Source organism: Acipenser ruthenus, chromosome 23, assembly GCF_902713425.1.
Source record: "Acipenser ruthenus chromosome 23, fAciRut3.2 maternal haplotype, whole genome shotgun sequence".
Classification (NCBI taxonomy): domain Eukaryota; kingdom Metazoa; phylum Chordata; class Actinopteri; order Acipenseriformes; family Acipenseridae; genus Acipenser; species Acipenser ruthenus.
In genome coordinates this window covers 13,998,271-14,024,114 of record NC_081211.1, presented here as the reverse complement: position 1 = coordinate 14,024,114, position 25,844 = coordinate 13,998,271, and the positions used below count along the sequence as shown (strand labels likewise).

Sequence of the window (25,844 nt, the reverse complement as noted above, 5' to 3'; positions counted from 1 at the left end):
TGGTGTCCCAGATGTCTTGCTTCTTTAGCGTATCCTTATATTCTGGACGGGACATATCATACAGTTGAGGGCATTTTTGCACCGCGAAAATCCGTCTTTCGTTCGCCATCTCTCACTGTACATAGTGCAGATAACATCACGCAACAACACTTCAGGAGATGGAGATTTGCCGCGCGGTTTTCTGCTCAGTTCTGTGCTCAGTGTAATTGCACCCATTCAAAACAATAGATTCTATTTTTTTGCCGCACAGTTTACCGCTTTCTGCTTTCCGCTACCGCTCCCAGTGTAATCAGACCTTTAGTCAGTGGTACAGTTTCTGGATCTAAGCTGTGATACAGTTGTTTATAATCCAAAAAATTCAATATGTAATCCAGTAGTACATAGTAATACCACAAGAGCTGTTGACACGTTGTGGCCTGATATTGATGCACACATAACGTCTCTGTATAACCTTTATTTAAAGCATCTGTTGCCGGTACTGTAATCGTCTGTCAAAAATGGCACTGTAACTAAAATACGGTACTTGTTATGTAAGAAAGGAAATTGTCGTAAGAAACAAAGGTAAACAAAGGGCATCACTGTTCGTATTCTCGCTTTAGGGCTATTCAAAGTCAGTCTCATTAAGCTCAATATGCACAAAGTTCCAAGCATGTCCCCGTGCCACAGTGTGCGATAGGGCAAGTTTTATTTTTGAGATATTATTTTGTGGGGTAAAAAAAACTCATCTTAAATTCAGACCAATACGGGTGCAAGTAAAAAATGATTATTGGGCACAAAATTGAAATGATGATTGGCAGATTGCTCGCCTTCCTCCTGGAGACCCAGGGGCGGGGTCGCAGGGTTTATGTTACCCCACAGTGTGTATCATAGTATTTATCATAGATAAGGGATAAGATAGATCATTTTATAAAGGGGAGGAGCAAGTGTGACGTGTTGTGACATGTTTAAAGGGTCCAATAAATGTCTTCCCCAGGTCTCTTTAGAAGTGATTTTTCATCACTTCTAAAGATAGTTAATAGTTCTGCGGAATACCAGTCCTTCTCTTTCTTGTGTTTGTGGTCCGATCATAACAGTGTCAAAATGCCCGGGGTGTGGTGGGTGTCTTCCTGGATGTGGAACAGGTGGTTCATCCCAGTCGATAGCAAGGTTCTGAAGGACCGTACATGCAACAATGATGTTGCTGGCTCTTACTGCACTGGTACGCAAACCCAAGCAGAGACGAGCAAAACGTTGTTTTAACATTCTGAAGGCTCTTCCTATGTGGGTTCTTGCTTTGTTATGACTCCTGTTATATCGCCGCTCTGCTGGTGCTGTAGGATTGTGCGCACATGTCAGAAGGTACTTCCGTAAAGGATAACCATGGTCACCCAAGAGGACTCCACAATACAAGCCTTCCTCAGAATTTGGTATAAGGCGGCTGTTGTCGAAACTTCAAGCATCGTGTGTACTGCCTGCCCATCTTGTTACGACATTGCGTATTCTTGGGTCATGGTCACACACCATCTGACAATTGATAGACGTATACCCACGCCTGTTAATGTAAGTCGGATCCTTATGTTGCCTGTGAAAGTGAATGTGTATTTGTGTGTGCAGTCAACAGCTCCAACAACACCTGGTGTTGCTGCTTTGGTGTAAAATGCTGTGCAGATGTCCCGCTGCTCCTCTTCAATTGGCATGGCAATATAGAATTCATGTAGCGTTGCAATTAGTTTAGTGACCTCATGAACAATACGGCAAACAGTACTCTTGTGTACATTGATTAAATCACCCCCACAGCGATAAAACGATCCAGTGGGAAAAAAACGCAGTGTTAACAAAACCTGCAGAGTGGGGTCAATGGGGTGCCCTTCTCTTCCCCTGGATCACAGACGTGCTTCCAGTATTATTATTATTATTATTTATTTCTTAGCAGACGCCCTTATCCAGGGCGACTTACAATCGTAAGCAAATACATATCAAGTGTTACAATACAAGTAATACAATAAGAGCAAGAAATACAATAACTTTTGTTCAAGTGTGACAAACCACGATTCAATAATACAGCAGTAATAGTGATAGTTACATCAGGATATGATTAAATAGTGATAGTTACATCCGGATGTGATTAAATACAAAGTACTACAGGTTAAACACTTGGCAGATTACAGTATTCTGAAGTACAGGATTAAATGCAGTAAAATAGGGGGCAGATAAGAGCAAAATAAAGCATATTTAAATGAAGGGTGATAGTGTCCCAGGATACAAACAGAGGAGTTCTACAGGTGCTGTTTGAAGAGGTGAGTTCTGTTACATAAATGTTGTCGATACATTTGGGGATTTTTCACATTTGTTCCAGTTAGTACGGTACTGTAAATCTTTAGTCTATAGAACTTGTTAGACTAACTTAGTGCCGTGCTTTAGTATCCTCTAGAGCAGTGGTTTCCAAACCGGTCCTGGGGACCCCCTGTGTCTGCTGGTTTTTATCCCAACTGAGCCCTCAATTACTTAACTAGACCCTCTTAACAGTTGCCTATTTCAATTAGCTATACCATTTTATAAGTAACTTGAACTCTGCAACTGTTTAAGAACTGAAAACAATTAGAGGTCTAATTAAGCAAATGATGAGTTCCATGAAGGGCCTAGTTAAGTAATTGAGCGCTCAGTTGGCATGAAAACCAGCAGACACAGGGGGTTCCCAGGACCAGGATTGGGAACAACTGCTAGAGGGCAGCAGCAGTTACTTTGGGTTCGTTGCAGAGCTAGTGGATTCACGTTTCTTCTCAGGGCAGTCTGGAGGGAAGAAATGGGCAGAGGGTTTTCAAAGGTACATTTTTAATTTCAGAGGATTTTCTGAATATATATTTTTTTCTGTCTGAAAACATTTTGTTCCCTCTGATTTATTCATAATGTCCAAGGCCTTCCTTTACTAGGCGGATGCGCTGTGACATCATGCTGGTTTGGCAGCTGCGACCACTGATTTCTATAGAATTTCTCCAGATGTAACATTTACTTTGACTGCCACAGTATAAGATCACTTCTTGTGCAGCAGGTATTAGGGCACCTAGGCCCACAGAGTCTGTGCTGCATAGAATTTGAGTGAGAGGCCTAATAATTTCTTTCTTTAGCAGACGCCCTTATCCAGGGCAACTTACAAGATATCACATTATTTTTACATTCAATTACCCATTTATGCAGTTGGGTTTTTACTGGAACAATCTAGGTAAAGTACCTTGCTCAAGGGTACAGCAGCAGTGTCCCCCACCGGGGATTGAACTCACAACCCTCCGGTCAAGAGTCCAGAGCACTAATCACTACTCCACACTGCTGCCCACTTGTTTAATTTCCTCTGCAAATACTTGTTGCAGAGGAAATTAATGTAGTTGTGAGAGCAGTGTGTAAGTGTTGTGCCAGTCAGTGAATATATACTGATTCATAAAAGAAACACAACACTCAAGTCTATGGATTTAATCAAATATTTTAAACACAGACATCAAACAAAGTCACAGAAAATGTGAACAAAAATACAGATCAAAGAATCATGATAAGTTTGCAGTATGAAACGTGACACACTTTCAAAATGAAAGCATTAGATCATTAACATAATCCTGGTAGTGTTAACGCATAGACCTGATCAGCCTCTGGATAGACCGCTGTGGAATGTTCTGCCACTCTTGGCTGGTCGCGGTTGTCTCCTGTGGATGGCACTGGCGATTTGGTCCTACAGATGTTCTATTGGTCAGGAGAAAAAGCTGGCCACGGCAAGACCTCAACATCGTTTTCTAGAAGTCGTGCAATTGTAATCCTAGCCTCAAGTACTTTGTCAATGTATCGCTGAGCAGTAAGGTTGCCCTCAATCTGCACCAAAGGTGTTCTTGTGTTAAAGGAGATTCCTCCCCACATCATCACCCCCACTGTTGCATTTTCATTGTGCATCAGTATATATTCTGGAAAATGAAGAAAAATCTACATATATATATATATATATATATATATATATATATATATATATATATATATATATATTTATTATTATTAATATTTAACAATGTAACCACGGTGTGCCAATATAATATTACTGGAGGTTCATTTTAGAGGTTTAAGAATTATGCCAGTACAGTGCATTCCAATTAATTGCATACATGATAACTGCATATTCCTGTTAACTGTTTAAAAAAGTGAAGCACATTTACTATGAAAATGCACATGCAGTAGATTCCTGTGAATGCATATCCCATGTGCCTCACAGTTTTATGCATTTAAGCAGAATAAGGAACATACAACTCCAAAAGAAATGTACTTCACAATTGGATTCAATTGCATGTGCTGGTAATTGCATAAAACTGCTACACTAGGCACCTGGGCTATGCAATTAACAAGAATCTACTGAATATGACTTAACATGGAATTATTTAAAATTGGATTTCAGACTCTCTTAATAAATGCAATAGATACTGAGCATTTCAGCAGCACAATTGTTTGTGTTTACAATTAACTTGCGTACTGGTTTTTGTACAGACCTCCGTACTAACCACGGGATCATCCCCACTTAGTACGCTGCTTGCAGTTCGTTGCAATTGACCCGAAGAGGACAGATGCCTGATTCCTGACTCGAGGAGGACTGATGACTGATGCCTGACGACTGACTCGAGGAGGACTGATGCCTGATACAGGAAGGAGTGATACCTGAAGATGTCCTAAAATGGACACCGTACCCATTACATCTGTACACAATAAAGGCGCGGTCACCAATTCCATACACAGCACTAAAATATTTAAAATATAAACATGCTGAGTTCGTAAGTCTCGGTTTTACAACAGCTGTTAACTGGAAACACTGGTACTTGAGATGAAAAGGTTGAAAACCACTGGTCTAGAGCTAACCACATTACTGCAGCGCACCGTACAGTACGTCTACCCCCCGGGGAACATCATTTGAGTGAAAACGAAAGTAAAGGCAACTTGTAGAAAACATTATACACCCTAACCCTAACCCTAACTCATACATTTGCAGATGTTGTTCAGTTTGTTATTTTTGGTTTGTTTAACAGTTTTGTTCGCTAGTAATGTCATTAAATGACCTTACTATTTAAATATGTGACTAACCCCACTGTGTCCCGGTCCTTTGCAAGTTTCAACTCGTCCGCTGCGTGATAAAGACTAGCAGAGGTTTCATCACGCGGTTCAATTTCAGTGGACTGTTTCTCTTCCACCTTTGATCAGTAACACAGTGCTCTGTCATGCGAAGAGTTGGAAGTGTTATGGACACATTACACTGCTTCTGAGAAATGGTAAGCGTGGCGTTTTTATTTCGATGTATCTGTAGTTTGATCTAAGCGTTAGTATTATGAAAGCACAGAAATGAAGGAGATACTATTTATTCAGTGTAGCGGTATGGTACAGTATTCTTGTTATTTACCTTATGTATGGGTTTAATAACTTCAGTAAGATGTCATGAAAGAGCTACAATTATCCCGGGTTTAAAAGGCATATCGTATGCAGACAGGCTAAAAGAATTGAATCTATTCAGTCTTGAACAAAGAAGACTACGCGGCGATCTGATTCAAACATTCAAAATCCTAAAATGTATAGACAATGTCAACCCGGGGGACTTCTTTGACTTGAAAAAAGAAAAAAAGTACCAGGGGTCATAATTGGAGATTAGATAAAGGGGCATTCAGAACAGAAAATAGGAGGCACTTTTTTACACAGAGAATTGTGAGGGTCTGGAACCAACTCATCAGTAATGTTGTTGAAGCTGACACCCTGGGATCCTACAAGAAGCTGCTTGATGAGATTCTGGGATCAATAAGCTACTAACAACCAAACGACCAAGATGGGCTGAATGGCCTCCTCTCGTTTGTAAACTTTCTTATGTTCTTATGTTCTTAAAAAAAAGCAACTTTGTATTTAGAATCTCGACTGTAGGCTTCACATGTTCTCTAGTTAAACAGCTGTGTGTCTCAAATCCTGTGCATTCTATTTATTTATTTATTTATTTATTTTATCAAACAATATATGGTAAAGCAGAATTAATAGCTTTAATAATACCAGTATGGTATGTGCTTTTCTTGGGTTGCCAGTAATATCTGTAATAATAATAATTGAGTTATTTTGTGTAAAACAATGAAATAATATGAATACAGTTAACATCAGTGGTGTAAGCTGTAAGGAAGCATTCAAAGGGTAAGAGAGAGGGGGTAGTTAGGGTTAGGGGTTGGGAACACTGCTGTGCTACAGTCTTCAGGGAACGAAACGATCCGACCCTCCGCGCCAGTGACGGGGAATAGGGTACTGTAACACACGCAATTACAGATTCCATAGACAACTCGTATGTGCAAGATTGCTAGAACAGCACTCTCGATGACGACTTGTCTTAGCGCGTTCTAGTTGCTGTCGTCAATTCAAGTGTATACATGTAAACGAGTGGTAAATCAAAGCGCTGTGAAATATACATCCTGTAGTATTCTGATGTGTTTTCTTTTATTGCGACAAATTGATGAATGCAAGAGACTTGAGTTTTTGAGTGCCTATTCAGCCTTGCTACAACATGTCTTGGGACTAGATGGGCATTGTTTCGGTATGTTAACACACAAAATGTGTTTCTGTAACGGACACTGGCAAGACCATACCACACTGAACAGTCAGCAGCAAAACATCTTTTTAGAGCAAGCGGTAAAGCAAGGAGTTTCCCTCTTCCAGCAGTGCGGCTCCCAGGGGATATTCTCATAGAGTAACAGTTAGCAGCTGTTACAGCGTGCAGGGTTTTTACACTGATTGTGTTGCTGTCAGGTGATGCACTTTATAGGGCACTAAAATATGATTAATGTGGATCACGGACCACGCCTACCACAAACAACCTTTTTGTATCAGGTCACGCATGATGTTTCAAAAGGGAAACAGTTCTCGGCCTGTGTGTCTGGCAGGTTTGCAGGATTCAACTTGACTTGTAGGTTGGAAAATTCAACTTGACTGTTTATGTAACACACACATAGATCTATTACAATTTTGTACTCATCACAAATTACTTTAAACACTATTAAATGTTTATTTTATTTTATTATAAATATATCATTGAGGTTTTATAGGAAACCACCATGAACACACACACACACACACACACACACACACACACACACACACACACATATATATATATATATATATATATATATATATATATATATATATATATATATATATATAATCTACATATCTATCCGTATTAGCCCAAATATAAGGCAAGGTTTTTTTTTTATGAAAATAAAATTTGAAAAATACAACTCACCTTGTCAAGGCTGTTGTGAAAGTGCGTATTGAGTACCATATACAGTAATGAAAATGGATCAGACTAGCTGCAGTGATCATGTGGAAAAGAGTGGATTGAAAAGGGGTCAAGTGTCAAAGGGATTACGAAGAAGTTAGGATGCAGTTTTTAAGTTCATGGTTATCAGAAAAGCTGATTCATCCAGCAATTATTGTGCTGCTGAAAAATTTGTGTCTCCTAAAACAACAGGCGGGGACAAAACAACTGCTATTGAACGCCCACTCAGAGGAAATCGTTTTGTGGACTGGGCTGTCTCTTTCTTAATTTCCTTGTTTACCTAACGAGTAAGTAAGTTACAGTATTTCAGTTACATTACTATTTTTGACAGAAACTTACAGTCATAATATCGGCACTCACTTTTAAAATTATAGAGAGACTTTAATTATTGTGAGTGCATCATCAGGATACACAACATGTAAATAGTTGTTATGGCATTACCAAATTGGAATATACTGGATTACAAACAACTATCTGAACTTTACTGCATCAGAAAATGTGTAACAATGTGTACCAGCTAATATAAACTAATTACAGAGTATAGATACTGAAGCATATATTATTGGTAATCAAACACATTACGATTTTTGAAATTACGCTCGCCATGCAGTGTTGCCGATCTGCACAGGTTTTGCAGGGTCCACAACTCTATTTCTTGTCGATCCCCATCTAGTCACTTCCTCTGTTGATCAGTGGGATCCCGCTGCCTCGCCGGCAGTTAAAAAATGTAGGGTTTTGCCCCCTTTTCCCTAAAATGAATTGGGGTCTTCGATGTTTTCAGCGGCAGTCGGCATGTGTATTTACAGTTTCGTACGTAACTTCTGGTTTTATTCCGGCCAGCATGGTTTTTGAGTGGGTGTGGCTATACACCACACAAAATCCATCATATCTTTGTTGTTAAGAACATAAGAACATAAGAAAGTTTACAAACGAGAGGAGGCCATTCAGCCCATCTTGCTTGTTTGGTTGTTAGTAGCTTATTGATCCCAGAATCTCATCAAGCAGCTTCTTGAAGGATCCCAGTGTGTCAGCTTCAACAACATTACTGGGGAGTTGGTTCCAGACCCTCACAATTCTCTGTGTAAAAAAGTGCCTCCTATTTTCTGTTCTGAAGGCCCCTTTATCTAATCTCCATTTATGACCCCTGGTCCTTTTTTCTTTTTTCAAGTCAAAGAAGTCCCCCGGGTTGACATTGTCTATACCTTTTAGGATTTTGAATGTTTGAATCAGATCGCCGCGTAGTCTTCTTTGTTCAAGACTGAATAGATTCAATTCTTTTAGCCTTTTAAACCTGGGATAATTCTGGTTGCTCTTCTTTGCACTCTTTCTAGAGCAGCAATATCCTTTTTGTAACAAGGTGACCAGAACTGAACACAATATTCTAGGTGAGGTCTTACTAATGCATTGCAGAGTTTTAACATTACTTCCCTTGATTTAAATTCAACACTTCTCACAATATATCCGAGCATCTTGTTAGCCTTTTTATAGCTTCCCCACATTGTCTAGATGAAGACATTTCTGAGTCAACATAAACTCCTAGGTCATTTTCATAGTTCCCTTCTTCAATTTCACTATCTCCCATATGATATTTATAATGCACATTTTTATTGCCCGCATGCAATACTTTACACTTTTCTCTATTAAATTTCATTTGCCATGTGTCTGCCCAGTTCTGAATGCTGTCTAGATCATTTTGAATGACCTTTGCTGCTTCAACAGTGTTTGCCACTCCTCCTATTTTTGTGTCGTGTGCAAATTTAACAAGTTTGCTTACTATACCAGAATCTAAATCATTAATGTAGATTAGGAATAGCAGAGGACCTAATACTGATCCCTGTGGTACACCACTGGTTACCTCACTCCATTTTGAGGTTTCTCCTCTCATCAGTACTTTCTGTTTTCTACATGTTAACCACTCCCTAATCCATGTGCATGCATTTCCTTGAATCCCTACTGCGTTCAGTTTGAGAATTAATCTTTTATGCGGGACTTTGTCAAAAGCTTTCTGGAAATCTAAATAGACCATGTCGTATGCTTTGCAGTTATCCATTTTCAATGTTGCATCCTCAAAAAAGTCAAGCAGGTTAGTTAGACATGATCTCCCTTTCCTAAAACCATGCTGGCTGTCTCCCAGGATACTGTTACAATATAGGTAATTTTCCATTTTGGATCTTATTATAGTTTCCATAAGTTTACATATAATAGAAGTCAGGCTTACTGGTCTGTAGTTACCTGGTTCGGTTTTGTCTCCCTTTTTGTGGATCGGTATTACGTTTGCTATTTTCCAGTCTGTCGGTACAACCCCTGTGTCAAGGGACTGTTGCATGATCTTGGTTAGCGGTTTGTAAATAACTTCTTTCATTTCTTTGAGTACTATTGGGAGGGTCTCATCTGGCCCAGGGGATTTGTTTATTTTAAGAGCTCCTAGTCCCTTTAACACTTCTGCCTCTGTTATGCTAAAGTTATTTAAAATTGGATAGGAACAGGTCGACATGTGGGGCATGTTGTCCATGTCCTCCTTTGTGAAAACCTGTGAAAAGTAATCATTTAATATATTTGCTATTTTTTTTTCTTCATCTATGATTTTGCCATTTGTGTCTCTTAGACATTTAACCTCCTCTTTGAATGTTCTCTTGCTGTTATAATATTGGAAAAACATTTTGGAATTGGTTTTAGCCCCCTTAGCAATATTGATTTCTATCTCTCTCTTGGCCTTTCTAACTTCCTTTTTGACTTGTGTTTGCAGTTCCAATACTCTTTCTGTGTGCTTTGTTTTTGGTCCCTTTTAAACGCTCTGTAAAGTGCCTTTTTTTGCTGAATATTTTTTTTAATTGATCTATTAAACCATTTGGGCCATTTTGTTTTAGATTTAGATTTGTTTACTTTTGGGATGTAATTGTTTTGTGCCTCTAGTACTACATTTTTAAAAAACAGCCATTCTTTTTCTGTGGATGTTTTCTCTATTTTACTCTCTATTAGTCTCTGTTTCATACCTTCGTAGTTTGCTTTTCTAAAATTGTAAACCTTAGCTTTAGTCATTACTTTGGGGGTTTTAAAAAATATTTCAAATGAGACCATGTTGTGGTCTGAGTTTGCCAATGGCACTCTGACCTCCGTTTTAGCTATTCTGTCTTCATTATTTGAAAAGACTAAATCAAGGCATGCCTCCCCTCTAGTCGGTGCCTTGACAAATTGCGTTAGGAAGCAGTCATTTGTCATTTCCACCATTTCAATTTCGTCCGTCATGCCCCCCATCGGGTTTTCCCATTTTATACAAGGGAAGTTGAAATCCCCCATTAGTATGGCTTCTCCTTTTCTACACGCATTTTGAATGTCATTGTACAACAGATTATTTTGCTCAGCGTCTGAATTTGGCGGTTTGTAGCATGCTCCTATTTTTATGCCCTTTGAATTTGTGTCCATTATTCTGACCCATATTGATTCTGCATTGTTTTCTTTGTCCTGATTTAACACCTGGGCTTCAAGACTATTTCTTATGTATAGCGCTACCCCTCCGCCTCTTCTGTCCTGCCTGTCTTTCCTATATAGTGTGTACCCACAAATATTATATTCGTCTCCATCACTCTCAAGCAACCAAGTTTCTGTAACACCTATCACATCGTAGTTACTTGTTAGTGCAGTAGCTTCAAGTTCTAACATTTTGTTTCTGAGACTTCTAGCATTAAGATAAATACATTTAAGTGGTCTTACCTGAGTTGTTGCCCTTGTTTTTATGTGGTCTCCCTTCTGTTTTTTTGTTTTCTCCCCCCTTCCTTTCTAGTTTAAATGCTTCTGGACCGCCTGAAGGATCCTTTCTCCGAGTAGATTGGTTCCCTTTCTGTTTACGTGCAGTCCGTCCCACCTGTATAGATAGTCCTTGTTGTAGAAAGTGCTCCAATGTTCAAGAAAGGTGAAGCCTTCCTGTGTGCACCACGATTTCAGCCATGCATTTTGATTTTGTATTTCCAGCTGTCCATATGGTCCTTTGCAAGGCACCGGCAGTATCCCAGAAAATACCACAGTTTTGGTCTTGTCTTTTAATTTCCTTCCTAGCTCTCTGAATTTGTTTTGCAGGGATCTTGGCCTGTCTCTACCAATGTTGTTTGTATCAATGTGGACGACTACTACCGGGTCGTCTCCTGTTCGTTCTAGGAGCCTGTCCACATTCTCAGTGATGTGCTTGACTGAGGCTCCTGGAAGGCAGCACACTGTTGTAGTAAGGGGGTCCAAACTGCGAACTGAACTTGCTGTGTTTCTCAGTATGGAGTCCCCAACAATCATGACCTCCCTTCTTTTTGCTGCCTGGCCAGCACTGTTTATAGGGTCCTGGGTGTTGTTTCTTTCATTCTCTTGATGTTGGTTTTGGTCATCTAAATGTTGAAGTGGCTCAAATTTGTTGGCTGTCTGGATTTCTGGTGGTTGTGTTTGACGAAGTTTCTTTTTTTCCCTCCTTCTGCCAATCTGAACCCAGCTGTTTCGACTCTCTTCCATCTCCCTGGTGGCTTTCAGTCTGCTAGGAGTTCAGACTTCCATGAATTGTGGGTGTGTCAGCTCCTCAAGCTCCTGTTGCTGTCTCATTTCCTCCAGCTCCTTTTCTAGCAGACTTACTCATTGAAGCAAGTCCTGGATCGTGCAGCACTTTACACAAACTTGGTTGAGCTCTGTTGGGTTTTCTCAGATTTCCCACATCATGCAGTTGTCACAGATTACTGGCTTGAAGACCATGGTTTTTTTGGGTTTTTTTTTTTTTTTAGTTTAGTGTAGCTTCTGCAACTGTCAACCTGCTTTCACACTGCTTCTAACTGCGTTGTACTTGTCCATTAATATTTTTTAATCGCATAAAAACTATTTTATTTCTATTGATGAAATCTATACAGAAATGTATTGGTGTGTTTGACCTGCAAGATACACTTTAATATAACTAGCAATTTTTACCTTTATCTGAACTTAAGGCCAATAAAATATAGATCTGTGTCTTTCTTAATCCTCCATGTTAATTTTAGGGTCTGCCCACTGTTAAATTAGGAGGAGGAGAGGTCTGTGCTTAGGATCATCACATTCTTATTTGGATGAATCTGTTCCCACATGTATAAGTTGACTGTGCCTGCCATCTGCTGCCCCATCAGAGTCACACTCAAGTATTGAAGCACTGCCAGTATGTTGCTGTCACTGGCGTGACTAAAAAATAACAAAGAAAAGGAGGGAAGGAAAGAGTTGTGTCTGTACATCCCAAATATTAATATGGACTATCACATGTCCTTACATGTCTTAAAGGTGCGGTTGCTTAACATTTTTTTTTGACTGAAGTGATGATTGCAAAAGACTTGCTGTATCTCAAGGGGCAAAGTCCAGCTATTACACAGCACCAGGCACTGTTTATTTTATTACACGCTTCCCTCTTAATAATATGTACTTACACCGCAAGAACATCAGAAAATGAAACTGAAACTGAAGGTAACAACCACCATTCTCTTTATAATGCACAGTCAGTATAAATAGAATTGTATTGGAAATACTGCGCTGATGTAAAATGCAAACTCCTTTATTAATTGATGTTAGTTTTTGGTATTCATTTGCATTAGTGTAAGGCTCTGTATTCATGATGTAAAATGCAAACCCCTTTGTTAATTGATGTTAGTTTTTGGTATTCATTTGCATTAGTGTAAGGGCTCCATGGTTGGACGGGTGAATTAGCCATGCTGCTTCTGTTCCACTTCCCCTCCCATGCGCACGTCATATAGCAACGGGAGGAGTGCCATAGCAACCACTGAAGCAGGCTTCCTGTTTACCAAAATGCCGATTTAAAGCTTAAAATGATGCAGCTTCCCAGCCACTTTCTGAGTAAAACAGAACATTGGCGTTTGTTTTGGGATATGTAAACTAGTTTTTTTATTAGCTGTACAAATCCCTGGAAGGAGACTTTAAATATATCCTGTACACAGAGGCTGCAGAGCGCCACTAATTTAGTGAAACGTTTAACACCTCGCTATTGGACGTACCTGGTACGTTCTCAAAAACACTCAGTGCTGCCTAACGCACCAGGTAGGCTACGTCCTCATTTTAATATTTTTTACCGGTGTTACGTATGCCTGTTGAAATAAACTTTTGATCTACGAAGCGTCAGTAACTAGAATCTGTAGATTTCCTGTAAAATCAGCTTCAGCGAGTGACAGCTGGATGGTTAAAGAACATCTGTCATGTTTTGTTTTTTTTTTCTTAAAAAATGAAATCAGCGGTATGAATTCATTATAAAACTGCAAAAATAAAATGTGAAAAAATGGTTTCTGTGCATGTAAGGAACTCTGTGGTGTAGCATAATCACGAAGCTTAGCAATGAAAAAGGGGCCACCCTCGTTATTAAAAGCTAAAATATACTTTATTGTTTCACATGTTAAAAGCAAAAGAAAAAGTGAGGGACAGTGGCTCCAGGTGTGTGTGTACAGCTGTCTTCAAAAGTTTACATACCCCACTGTAGGGAAATTTCCATACACTGAGGAATGTAAGCTTTTGACGACTGTATTTGTATATGTTTATGTATACCTACACTGCACACAAAAGCAACTATAGGTTAATTATTGCTTTTTTATAAATGTTTTTTCTAACAATGGAATGGTATGAAAAAAAAAGTAATTTTCTTTACTTTAAATCAAAACAAAAATGGTCTAACGTTTCGATTACATTTCACAGCGGGATGTACTTTAAACAAATAACCTGTTTGTTTTCAAATCATAATAGTCCTTTTAATAATTATTTGTTGAGGAAACTAAAGACATGAAATATATTTGGTATCTTCAAGTCAGTCACATTCAGCGAAGGGGCTTTGTTGCAAAAATATAAATCGCTTAAGTTGCGAGTCACCAAGCGTTTTGAGATGGACGCATCGGGATAGTTATATAAACATTTCAAAGTAACGAGGCATAACACAAGTGGGGAGCCTGATAAGTAAGCAATTGACATTATATTTTCGTAATATTAGGCCTTTAACTGGTACAATGTTAGCTGAACTGACACAACTTAATGTATTACTTAATGTATTAATTAATGTATTAATTACATAATTAACGTGTCCATTATTCTGACCCATATTGATTCTGCATTGTTTTCTTTGTCCTGATTTAACACCTGGGCTTCAAGACTATTTCTTATGTATAGCGCTACCCCTCCGCCTCTTCTGTCCTGCCTGTCTTTCCTATATAGTGTGTACCCACAAATATTATATTCGTCTCCATCACTCTCAAGCAACCAAGTTTCTGTAACACCTATCACATCGTAGTTACTTGTTAGTGCAGTAGCTTCAAGTTCTAACATTTTGTTTCTGAGACTTCTAGCATTAAGATAAATACATTTAAGTGGTCTTACCTGAGTTGTTGCCCTTGTTTTTATGTGGTCTCCCTTCTGTTTTTTTGTTTTCTCCCCCCTTCCTTTCTAGTTTAAATGCTTCTGGACCGCCTGAAGGATCCTTTCTCCGAGTAGATTGGTTCCCTTTCTGTTTACGTGCAGTCCGTCCCACCTGTATAGATAGTCCTTGTTGTAGAAAGTGCTCCAATGTTCAAGAAAGGTGAAGCCTTCCTGTGTGCACCACGATTTCAGCCATGCATTTTGATTTTGTATTTCCAGCTGTCCATATGGTCCTTTGCAAGGCACCGGCAGTATCCCAGAAAATACCACAGTTTTGGTCTTGTCTTTTAATTTCCTTCCTAGCTCTCTGAATTTGTTTTGCAGGGATCTTGGCCTGTCTCTACCAATGTTGTTTGTATCAATGTGGACGACTACTACCGGGTCGTCTCCTGTTCGTTCTAGGAGCCTGTCCACATTCTCAGTGATGTGCTTGACTGAGGCTCCTGGAAGGCAGCACACTGTTGTAGTAAGGGGGTCCAAACTGCGAACTGAACTTGCTGTGTTTCTCAGTATGGAGTCCCCAACAATCATGACCTCCCTTCTTTTTGCTGCCTGGCCAGCACTGTTTATAGGGTCCTGGGTGTTGTTTCTTTCATTCTCTTGATGTTGGTTTTGGTCATCTAAATGTTGAAGTGGCTCAAATTTGTTGGCTGTCTGGATTTCTGGTGGTTGTGTTTGACGAAGTTTCTTTTTTTCCCTCCTTCTGCCAATCTGAACCCAGCTGTTTCGACTCTCTTCCATCTCCCTGGTGGCTTTCAGTCTGCTAGGAGTTCAGACTTCCATGAATTGTGGGTGTGTCAGCTCCTCAAGCTCCTGTTGCTGTCTCATTTCCTCCAGCTCCTTTTCTAGCAGACTTACTCATTGAAGCAAGTCCTGGATCGTGCAGCACTTTACACAAACTTGGTTGAGCTCTGTTGGGTTTTCTCAGATTTCCCACATCATGCAGTTGTCACAGATTACTGGCTTGAAGACCATGGTTTTTTTGGGTTTTTTTTTTTTTTTAGTTTAGTGTAGCTTCTGCAACTGTCAACCTGCTTTCAAACTGCTTCTAACTGCGTTGTACTTGTCCATTAATATTTTTTAATCGCATAAAAACTATTTTATTTCTATTGATGAAATCTATACAGAAATGTATTGGTGTGTTTGACCTGCAAGATACACTTTAATATAACTAGCAATTTTTACCTTTATCTGAACTTAAGGCCAATAAAATATAGATCTGTGTCTTTCTTAATCCTCCATGTTAATTTTAGGGTCTGCCCACTGTTAAATTAGGAGGAGGAGAGGTCTGTGCTTAGGATCATCACATTCTTATTTGGATGAATCTGTTCCCACATGTATAAGTTGACTGTGCCTGCCATCTGCTGCCCCATCAGAGTCACACTCAAGTATTGAAGCACTGCCAGTATGTTGCTGTCACTGGCGTGACTAAAAAATAACAAAGAAAAGGAGGGAAGGAAAGAGTTGTGTCTGTACATCCCAAATATTAATATGGACTATCACATGTCCTTACATGTCTTAAAGGTGTGGTTGCTTAACATTTTTTTTTGACTGAAGTGATGATTGCAAAAGACTTGCTGTATCTCAAGGGGCAAAGTCCAGCTATTACACAGCACCAGGCACTGTTTATTTTATTACACCCTTCCCTCTTAATAATATGTACTTCCTCCGCAAGAACATCAGAAAATGAAACTGAAACTGAAGGTAACAACCACCGTTCTTTTTATAATGCACAGTCAGTATAAATAGAATTGTATTGGAAATACTGCGCTGATGTAAAATGCAAACTCCTTTGTTAATTGATGTTAGTTTTTGGTATTCATTTGCATTAGTGTAAGGCTCTGTACTCATGATGTAAAATGCAAACCCCTTTGTTAATTGATGTTAGTTTTTGGTATTCATTTGCATTAGTGTAAGGGCTCTATGGTTGGACGGGTGAATTAGCCATGCTGCTTCTGTTCCACTTCCCCTCCCATGCGTACGTCATATAGCAACGGGAGGAGTGCCATAGCAACCACTGAAGCAGGCTTCCTGTTTACCAAAATGCCGATTTAAAGCTTAAAATGATGCAGCTTCCCAGCCACTTTCTGAGTAAAACGGAACATTGGCGTTTGTTTTGGGATATGTAAACTAGTTTTTTTATTAGCTGTACAAATCCTGGAAGGAGACTTTAAATATATCCTGTACACAGAGGCTGCAGAGCGCCACTAATTTAGTGAAACGTTTAACACCTCGCTATTGGACGTACCTGGTACGTTCTCAAAAACACTCAGTGCTGCCTAACGCACCAGGTAGGCTACGTCCTCATTTTAATATTTTTTACCGGTGTTACGTATGCCTGTTGAAATAAACTTTTGATCTACGAAGCGTCAGTAACTAGAATCTGTAGATTTCCTGTAAAATCAGCTTCAGCGAGTGACAGCTGGATGGTTAAAGAACATCTGTCATGTTTTGTTTTTTTTTTCTTAAAAAATGAAATCAGCGGTATGAATTCATTATAAAACTGCAAAAATAAAATGTGAAAAAATGGTTTCTGTGCATGTAAGGAACTCTGTGGTGTAGCATAATCACGAAGCTTAGCAATGAAAAAGGGGCCACCCTCGTTATTAAAAGCTAAAATATACTTTATTGTTTCACATGTTAAAAGCAAAAGAAAAAGTGAGGGACAGTGGCTCCAGGTGTGTGTGTACAGCTGTCTTCAAAAGTTTACATACCCCACTGTAGGGAAATTTCCATACACTGAGGAATGTAAGCTTTTGACGACTGTATTTGTATATGTTTATGTATACCTACACTGCACACACGTATTAAATGCCCTGACAGTACAGTATGTAATCACACTTCACTTCAGCTTCCTCAGCCTACCTGAGGTCTAAAGTCCTGCTTACAGCGCTTTCTCTCTGAGGAAGGTCCTGTTAGGACTAGTGCTGCATGAAACGATTGTTAATGCAATCGATTAATCTATCGATTATTGTTTCAATTAATCGATTATTTGGATAAATACCAACACATCTCTCAATAGTTAGCAGGTTGAACCGTTTTTACAGATTTTTATGTACCCAGTGCAATAAATATCTCGAGATAATTGGACTTCTTTTGCTTTTCTATTTCAGCAACAAAAAATACTGTACAATTTCTAAAGTATCTAAAATAAAGTATTTAATAAGGAATACTCCGCGTGGTGTCCTTCTGATAAACTGCCAAGGTCAAATGAGGGCAGCTATCTAATGCATTGAGACAATTGAAACATAGGAGGAGGCTGTGTGTTCCAGTAGTTAAAGAAACGGGCTTGCAACCAGGAGGTCCCCGGTTCAAATCCCACCTCAGCCACTGACTCATTGTGTGACCCTGAGCAAGTCACTTAACCTCCTTGTGCTCCGTCTTTCGGGTGAGACGTATTTGTAAGTGACTCTGCAGCTGATGCATAGTTCACACACCCTAGTCTCTGTAAGCTGCCTTGGATAAAGGCGTCTGCTAAATAAACAAATAATAATAGCACAAAGAAACTTTATCATTTTACAAGAAGAAACTATTTAAGTTGACCACTTCATCAGACAAAAAGCAACTATAAGTTAATTATTGCTTTTTTATAAATGTTTTTTCTAACAATGGAATGGTATGAAAAAAAAGTAATTTTCTTTACTTTAAATCAAAACAAAAATGGTCTAACGTTTCGATTACATTTCACAGCGGGATGTACTTTAAACAAATAACCTGTTTGTTTTCAAATCATAATAGTCCTTTTAATAATTATTTGTTGAGGAAACTAAAGACATGAAATATATTTGGTATCTTCAAGTCAGTCACATTCAGCGAAGGGGCTTTGTTGCAAAAATATAAATCGCTTAAGTTGCGAGTCACCAAGCGTTTTGAGATGGACGCATCGGGATAGTTATATAAACATTTCAAAGTAACGAGGCATAACACAAGTGGGGAGCCTGATAAGTAAGCAATTGACATTATATTTTCGTAATATTAGGCCTTTAACTGGTACAATGTTAGCTGAACTGACACAACTTAATGTATTAATTACATAATTGGCCTACCTTTCATTTGGCCATTCTTATATTTAGTGATGCAGATTCAAAGTCTGATTATTTATTTATTTATTTATTTTTTTCAAATATAATAATAAATGACCAGATCATAAATTAAAATGTTTTATTTTCATAATAAAGTATTATTTATGTTTCGGCTTCTGTTTCATTTATTAATGCAAAGGAGTGCTTTCTTTTTAGGTGTACAAGCAGAATGGTCGTGCTGTTATGATAAACCATTGACTGTATGCATACAGAGCAAGTCACCATGCCAGTGTTTCCATCTGCAGGAAGAAAACAAATTTGATCCTAGTGTAAAAAATAGAAGTGGGGACATGAAATAAAACAAAAAAAGACGTGGGGAGTCTAGCCCGTGTTGATAAATTTACGGGAAACATTTGCCTTATATAAATAAACGAATGTTAATCCTACTGTCTCTGTGTTCACAGGGGGGGGGGGGGGCGGGGAGTGTCGATGAATCGATGATAAAAAATATTCATGTGACGGCAAAATTGGCGAGTAATCGATCAATTCGAATAATCGTTGCAGCACTAGTATCAGCTTTAGTTAGGGTTTCCTTCTATGCATTGTAGTAATAAAATGCAACGCTTCTGCCCAGTGTGACTGTGTGACGGGCAACGGTGAACTGGCCTCCCCCGGCGATGGTGAACTGGCCTCCCTGGGCAACGGTGAACTGGCCTCCCCGGGCGATGGTGAACTGGTCTCCCGAGGCAATGCGGCTCGGCAGGCCTGGGCGATGCGGGCTTGGCAGCCCCAGGGCAACAACAACAAGTTTAATTTATGGAGTGCCTTATCATGTGCAGACCTGCACATCTCAAAGCGCTTACATATGTGCCTGCTCAGGTTTTATTAGAGAAGGGGAAGTCTGGGAAAAATGTACTTTGGTTATCAACTTCTTCTTTTGTATGATTCATCATGTACTTAGGAAATGGGTCTTCCTTTCCTACAGCCTCTCTGTGACCGTTGTATGCGTGATGTGGTTTACAGTAATATATGCAACATCTGCATGTATATATTCTAGTTTAATTACAGCTACAGCTTTTTATTTCAATTATTGACAGCAACGGCCCCTCTGCTTGTCCTTTTACAGGGTTTTAGCAAATTATAATTCCTGATCCATTGAATACAACTCAGCTTTGCCACAGTACTCATTGATAATTATAATTCATGATCCACTGAATACAACTCAGCATTGCCAAAGTACTCGATGATATTAATATTCAATTTAAATACAAATAGCCATGTTTTCCAATTGCGTTTGTTTAAAAAGTCTCCGAACTTAACCTTGCAAGTCATGGCACACTGAAGTGACACCCTTTTAACCAAAATAGATATCATGACTTCCCTTCTAAAAGTCCCCCTTAGAAAAGGAAAGCAAAGTGTAATAAAGCATAATAGAAGCATGCTAAAGCACAGATAACCATTATAATGGTCAGAGGTATGGTAAAGCATATTCAAAAGCATGGCAGGTAACGGTATGCTAAGTGCATAGTCTAACAATAGTAAGGCATGGGGAAAGTGCAAAATGATACTGGGAAACTTTTATTAGGGTTATAAAAAAGCACATGAAAAACTTACAATAGATAATACACAATGGCCTCATGACCAAAAAGGTGTGGGTGTCTGTGACAGGATAGCGCTGTGGGTCCAGGTGTTACCAGCAGGGAAGGAGACTCCCACACAGGGAAGCTGCAGTTTAAGCGCTGTGACAGGATAGCGCTGTGGGTCCAGGTGTTACCAGCAGGGAAAGAGACTCCCACACAGGGAAGCTGCAGTTTAAGCGCTAAAGAGCACTTTAATAAACAAAAATAACACAAACAAAAGGGCACAAGGGCCAAAATAAAAGGTTAACAAAACACAAAAATGTTGTCAGGCTGGGCATTCACCTTCACTGAACACAGAAAGAAAAAATATACAAATACAACACAGGTTCAAAAACTCTCCAACTCCTCTCTCCCTAATGGAACCTGGGCTCTCCTTTTATAGGATGTGTCTACTCCCAATCAGCACCAATTATTCTATTAAGGAGTAGCATTTTCACATTAATTAACCCCATTCCTGCTAACCACCACCAAAACACAAACAAAAAAAAATACCAATTATTTACACTCACTCTGCCACAGTGCCAAATTATCCAAATGACCATGTCCTTGTTAGCTTTTATAAAGAGATGCATTTATTTTTCAAATACAGTGTAGAAGAAATGCCCCTAGCTAAGGCTCTGGGGGGCGTGGGAACCAGTGTCCTTTATGCATGCATGACTTGCCAGGACTCTCAGGGTTGCAGTTGTCTGCGTCACTGGGACGCACGTCTGTCAGTCTGATGCGGGCAACCCCACCGCATATTTTTTTTATGCACACAGGTGATCAGGGGGGTGTGTAGAGCCTTGCACACAGGTGACCAGGGGGGTGTGTAGAGCCTTGCACACAGGTGATCAGTGGGGGGTGTAGAGCCTTGCACACAGGTGATCAGGGGGGTGTGTAGAGCCTTGCACACAGGTGATCAGGGGGGTGTGTAGAGCCTTGCACACAGGTGATCGGGGGGGGGGGGTGTAGAGCCTTGCACACAGGTGACCAGGGGGGTGTGTAGAGCCTTGCACACAGGTGATCAGTGGGGGGTGTAGAGCCTTGCACACAGGTGACCAGGGGGGTGTGTAGAGCCTTGCACACAGGTGACCAGGGGGGTGTGTAGAGCCTTGCACACAGGTGATCAGTGGGGGGTGTAGAGCCTTGCACACAGGTGACCAGGGGGATGTGTAGAGCCTTCCACACAGGTGACCAGAGGGGTGTGTAGAGCCTTGCACACAGGTGACCAGAGGGGTGTGTAGAGCCTTGCACACAGGTGACCAGGGGGGGTGTGTAGTACAGCAGTGGCTGTTCCTCTTACTCATGAGTTTTTCATTCCTCTTTCAGATGCAAGTCCACCCAGACAACCCAGAGATCCCTCAACCCCGCGGGCTGCTGGCAAGAAACTGTGCGATCTTCTTTGGGATTTTGCTTTCGTTTTTTGCTTGGATTGTTCGAACTGATGATCTTGTTCATTGTTTTGCAGTTTCTGGATTTATCTTTTCATTTTGTGGAATTTTAAAAGGTGTTTGTCACTTGTCAGAGGAAATAGTCCATCAGTTCAGACCAAGGTAAGTGTGTGTGCCTTTTATTAACATAGTGCTGATAAGAATGAACCACGGAAGGGTTAAAGTTCTGGGTTCTCTTTGACACAGTCAACTTTTGGGGATTTTACCCTAGTCCTAGTCTGTGGGTCTAGTTTAGTCCTTGTCCTTTTTGGGATTTTACCCAAACTAGTCGACTACAGTGGTCAGAGGCTTTTGTCCAGTGTTGTCCTTGGATGTTGTTGCAATTAGGGATGTCACGGTATCAAATTTTGACGGTTTGGTAACCGTCAAAAAATATACCACGGTTATCTTCGTACCGCGGTATAATGTCAGATTTTTTAAATCAGTTTTTAAATGGCTATTTAAAGAAATACACTCAAGTCAAGTCATTTTTTAACAAGAAAAATAACTTTAATTTAAAGTTTTAAAACAAATACAACACACTGGTACTACAGTTCTATCAGGCACTACCTAACTGGAAGTAGTGTTCACTCCAGCTCACACAGGCTCAGCAAAATAATGTTGCTTTTTTATTCCAAATTACTTTGGAGAAGCACCAAAATATTAACATGTTCTGGGCTCAGTCTGGAACGATAGGGGTGAGGATGTGACCACTGCAACGGAATACCCTCTTCATCTTTATTTTATTTGTGCATTTCTGAGTCGTCAATTAAGTTTTGAACATTAATCAGCATTAATAGCTCCTGTCCTTCGAGTTAATAACATTTTTAAAACACCCGGTAACTCCCTTCATAAGATTAATTGGCCATCATCCCCTAGTCCACCTTTACTTCATCTCCAAAATATGTAAGGTGAACTTTTGAACTTGTGTTTTTTCTTAGTACCATAGGGTTCCTGAACACAGCATACATGTGAATACAGTGCAAGTATATAACAATACATAGAAAGATGTGATTATTTAATATATAATATGTTTCAGTGTAATTATCCCAATCCTAAGTCAAAAAATATATAGATGTCCCTTTTGACATAAAAAAACATTGCCCTAATTTGGTTGGCTTTGTTACATGCATAGATGTGGTTTAACAATTAACTAAAATATATTGGATAGAGGCTGGTAGAAGGCTCAAACTTCAAGGCAGGCAACTATATATCCAAGCATTCTCACTTAAATTCAGTCTATCAGGAACATAATCAAAATATAACAGTCTCATTGTAGCCATTTAGTGCTTTAAACTAAAAGTGACCTCTCTCTGTTTCTTTTACAAAAGTCCTGTTCAGGCAAGTTCTGAACCACCTGCTTCTCTATCAAGGTCATCCATCATTGATGGAAGATATCAGGTCTTCATTAGTTCCTATGATTTAATGAGTCTGTATAGTTCACCACTGACTCCCCTTTCCTGTACCAGAAGGTATTTCTTCTATGTAATAGATTACTTATCATATAAACCTTGGATTCCAAACCCCCCAAACATTAAAACTCTGTCTGGTACTGTAAGCAAGCAAAGGTTACCAAGATTAATCACCTTCTCTTTAGCAAACCTACTATGTGCCTGACACAGACTGGTACCATTCTGCTTTGACTGAAGTTTTTACTTTAAGTTAATTTCTGCACTATATTCTCTTAGTTCCAAACTTAACAGTTCTTCTGTTAAAATAAAACATTTAGACTTATATTCTGTTTGAATTATTCTAGAATACCTGTGTTTAGCTTAAAGACTACTTTCAGATCAAGCTAAATAATAAACTTGACTGTGAACATTTAAGTTAATTAAATGAGATTCTCGTTTCTGCTTTTCTCCTCAAGGTTATAAACCTTGGCACCAGTAGCTCAGACAAGTATAAGCTTAGCTCATTTCACAGGTGTTTTTTTGGTCAGTGTGACCCCAACCTAGCTCCCTTTTTACTTAGACTTACAAAGATACAATAATATTTGTACTGTTATAATAGAATAAACAGGAATATAGAATGCTGTAGCATAACTATATGTTAAGACATAGCATATTGTAACTTTTTGTATGAACAGTGTGTATTTCAGCTGGCTTTATATTCTTTAAAACCAGTACATTTATTACAACATTTTAACACACATGCAGGTTCACAGATGTTCAATTTGCATCCCAAAGATCAGCCTGCTTCCAGTAGCTGTCACCATCTTGGGTCAGTTTCTGCTCTCAGTGAGTTTGTCAAAGCCACCACAGGTGTGTCTTTAAAAGCCTGATACCTGCAAAAACTTAAATCTTGTTAGCAGAGCTTCCATCTCTACATTCTCATTCCCATCATCAGTGGGAAGACTTCAAATAAATGAAACTGTTTCTATCAAAGAAACTGCCGCATACACCTTCACTCAAAAAAGGTGATCGCACCTTGTACAAGTGAAGACAGGTTTTAGATTTATTCGTGACACCGTCTAACAAATAAGAAATACAACAGTTAGACGAAACAAACAAAACACTCACGGTTACGTTTGGTTAATGAGTGCAGCCATTTCTCCTCCAATCCAAGGTTTCCACATTGCTTCCCTTCTGGGGCGATGACTTGGTGTACTGTAGCTCCACCCCCTTTCTAGGTGGCCAACTTCCACCTAGCCCTGGGAATGAATTGTGTGGCCATCCAGTCCAGGGCACTCTGTTCCCTTTACACAGCGTCCTCACAGGTTGAGAGGGAGATTTATCACCAAGAATCATTCTGTCTCTGTCACAGTCAGATATAAGGAATTGTTTTGTAAGATACAATTAGTTTAATAATTGCCTACTCTTTGGACTACTAGAAATGTTCATAACATTGTACACTATTGTGTTGTGATAGGTCCAGTGACAAATAAATGATATCACAAATATAACATAATAATATTGCTTCCTGTAAATAAAATGAATAACCCTACGTCGTGTAACCCCTTTGCAGGTACAGAAGCAGTTTAATGAAAGCTTTGAAGGCATGTTTCAATTGGAAAAATGTCTGTCTTGCAGTCTTTCTGTGTTTTGTCTCCTTCAAATCTGAAGATTGTACTCGTATTCTCACAGCATGCGCCTGTGTCATGCTATTCACAGGATCACAACTTTCGGTGAGTAATTTAATCATCTATTGATTTGGGGACTCTTCTGCACTGATCAAGTCAGTCTGTTCGTCAGGATTCCCTGTCCCTGTCCTAAGGCACATAGTGGGTGTGTCAGAACCTGTATCATGGCCTCCTAATGAGATATGAGGCCTACGCTCACGGCTCTATAACTGTTATTCATGGGATATGAGGCCCACGCTCACGGCTCTATAACTGTTATTCCTAATGGGATATGAGGCCCACGCTCACGGCTCTATAACTGTTATTCATGGGATATGAGGCCCACGCTCACGGCTCTATAACTGTTATTCCTAATGGGATATGAGGCCCACGCTCACGGCTCTATAACTGTTATTCATGGGATATGAGGCCCACGCTCACGGCTCTATAACTGTTATTCCTAATGGGATATGAGGCCCATGCTCACGGCTCTATAACTGTTATTCCTAATGGGATATGAGGCCCACGCTCACGGCTCTGTAACTGTTATTCCTAATGGGATATGAGGCCCTCGCTCACGGCTCTATAACTGTTATTCATGGGATATGAGGCCCACGCTCACGGCTCTATAACTGTTATTCCTAATGGGATATGAGGCCCATGCTCACGGCTCTATAACTGTTATTCATGGGATATGAGGCTCACGCTCACGGCTCTATAACTGTTATTCCTAATGGGATATGAGGCCCACGCTCACGGCTCTATAACTGTTATTCATGGGATATGAGGCCCACGCTCACGGCTCTATAACTGTTATTTCTAATGGGATATGAGGCCCTCGCTCACGGCTCTATAACTGTTATTCATGGGATATGAGGCCCACGCTCACGGCTCTATAACTGTTATTTCTAATGGGATATGAGGCCCTCGCTCACGGCTCTATAACTGTTATTCATGGGATATGAGGCCCACGCTCACGGCTCTATAACTGTTATTCCTAATGGGATATGAGGCCCA

At 39.7% G+C, this 25,844-nt stretch overlaps 1 protein-coding gene across 4 annotated transcripts in view; it reads left to right on the top strand.

Annotated features, from left to right (window-relative positions):
* Positions 1 to 4,733: 4,733 nt before the first annotated feature.
* LOC117413138 (stimulator of interferon genes protein) overlaps positions 4,734 to 25,844 on the top strand; it is a 31,274-nt gene continuing 10,163 nt past the window's right edge. The window contains exons 1-3 of one of the 4 annotated variants that reach the window (XM_034021900.3): positions 4,734 to 5,267; positions 21,669 to 21,892; positions 24,799 to 24,893. In XM_034021900.3, coding sequence (XP_033877791.1) covers positions 24,867 to 24,893 — 27 coding nt within the window. In that variant the 5' untranslated portion in view covers positions 4,734 to 5,267; positions 21,669 to 21,892; positions 24,799 to 24,866. Of the gene's footprint in view, positions 5,268 to 16,852; positions 16,990 to 21,668; positions 21,893 to 24,733; positions 24,894 to 25,844 lie in introns of those variants that run through there. The other 3 variants (XM_034021897.3, XM_058996648.1, XM_058996650.1) reach the window with 3 other exon arrangements.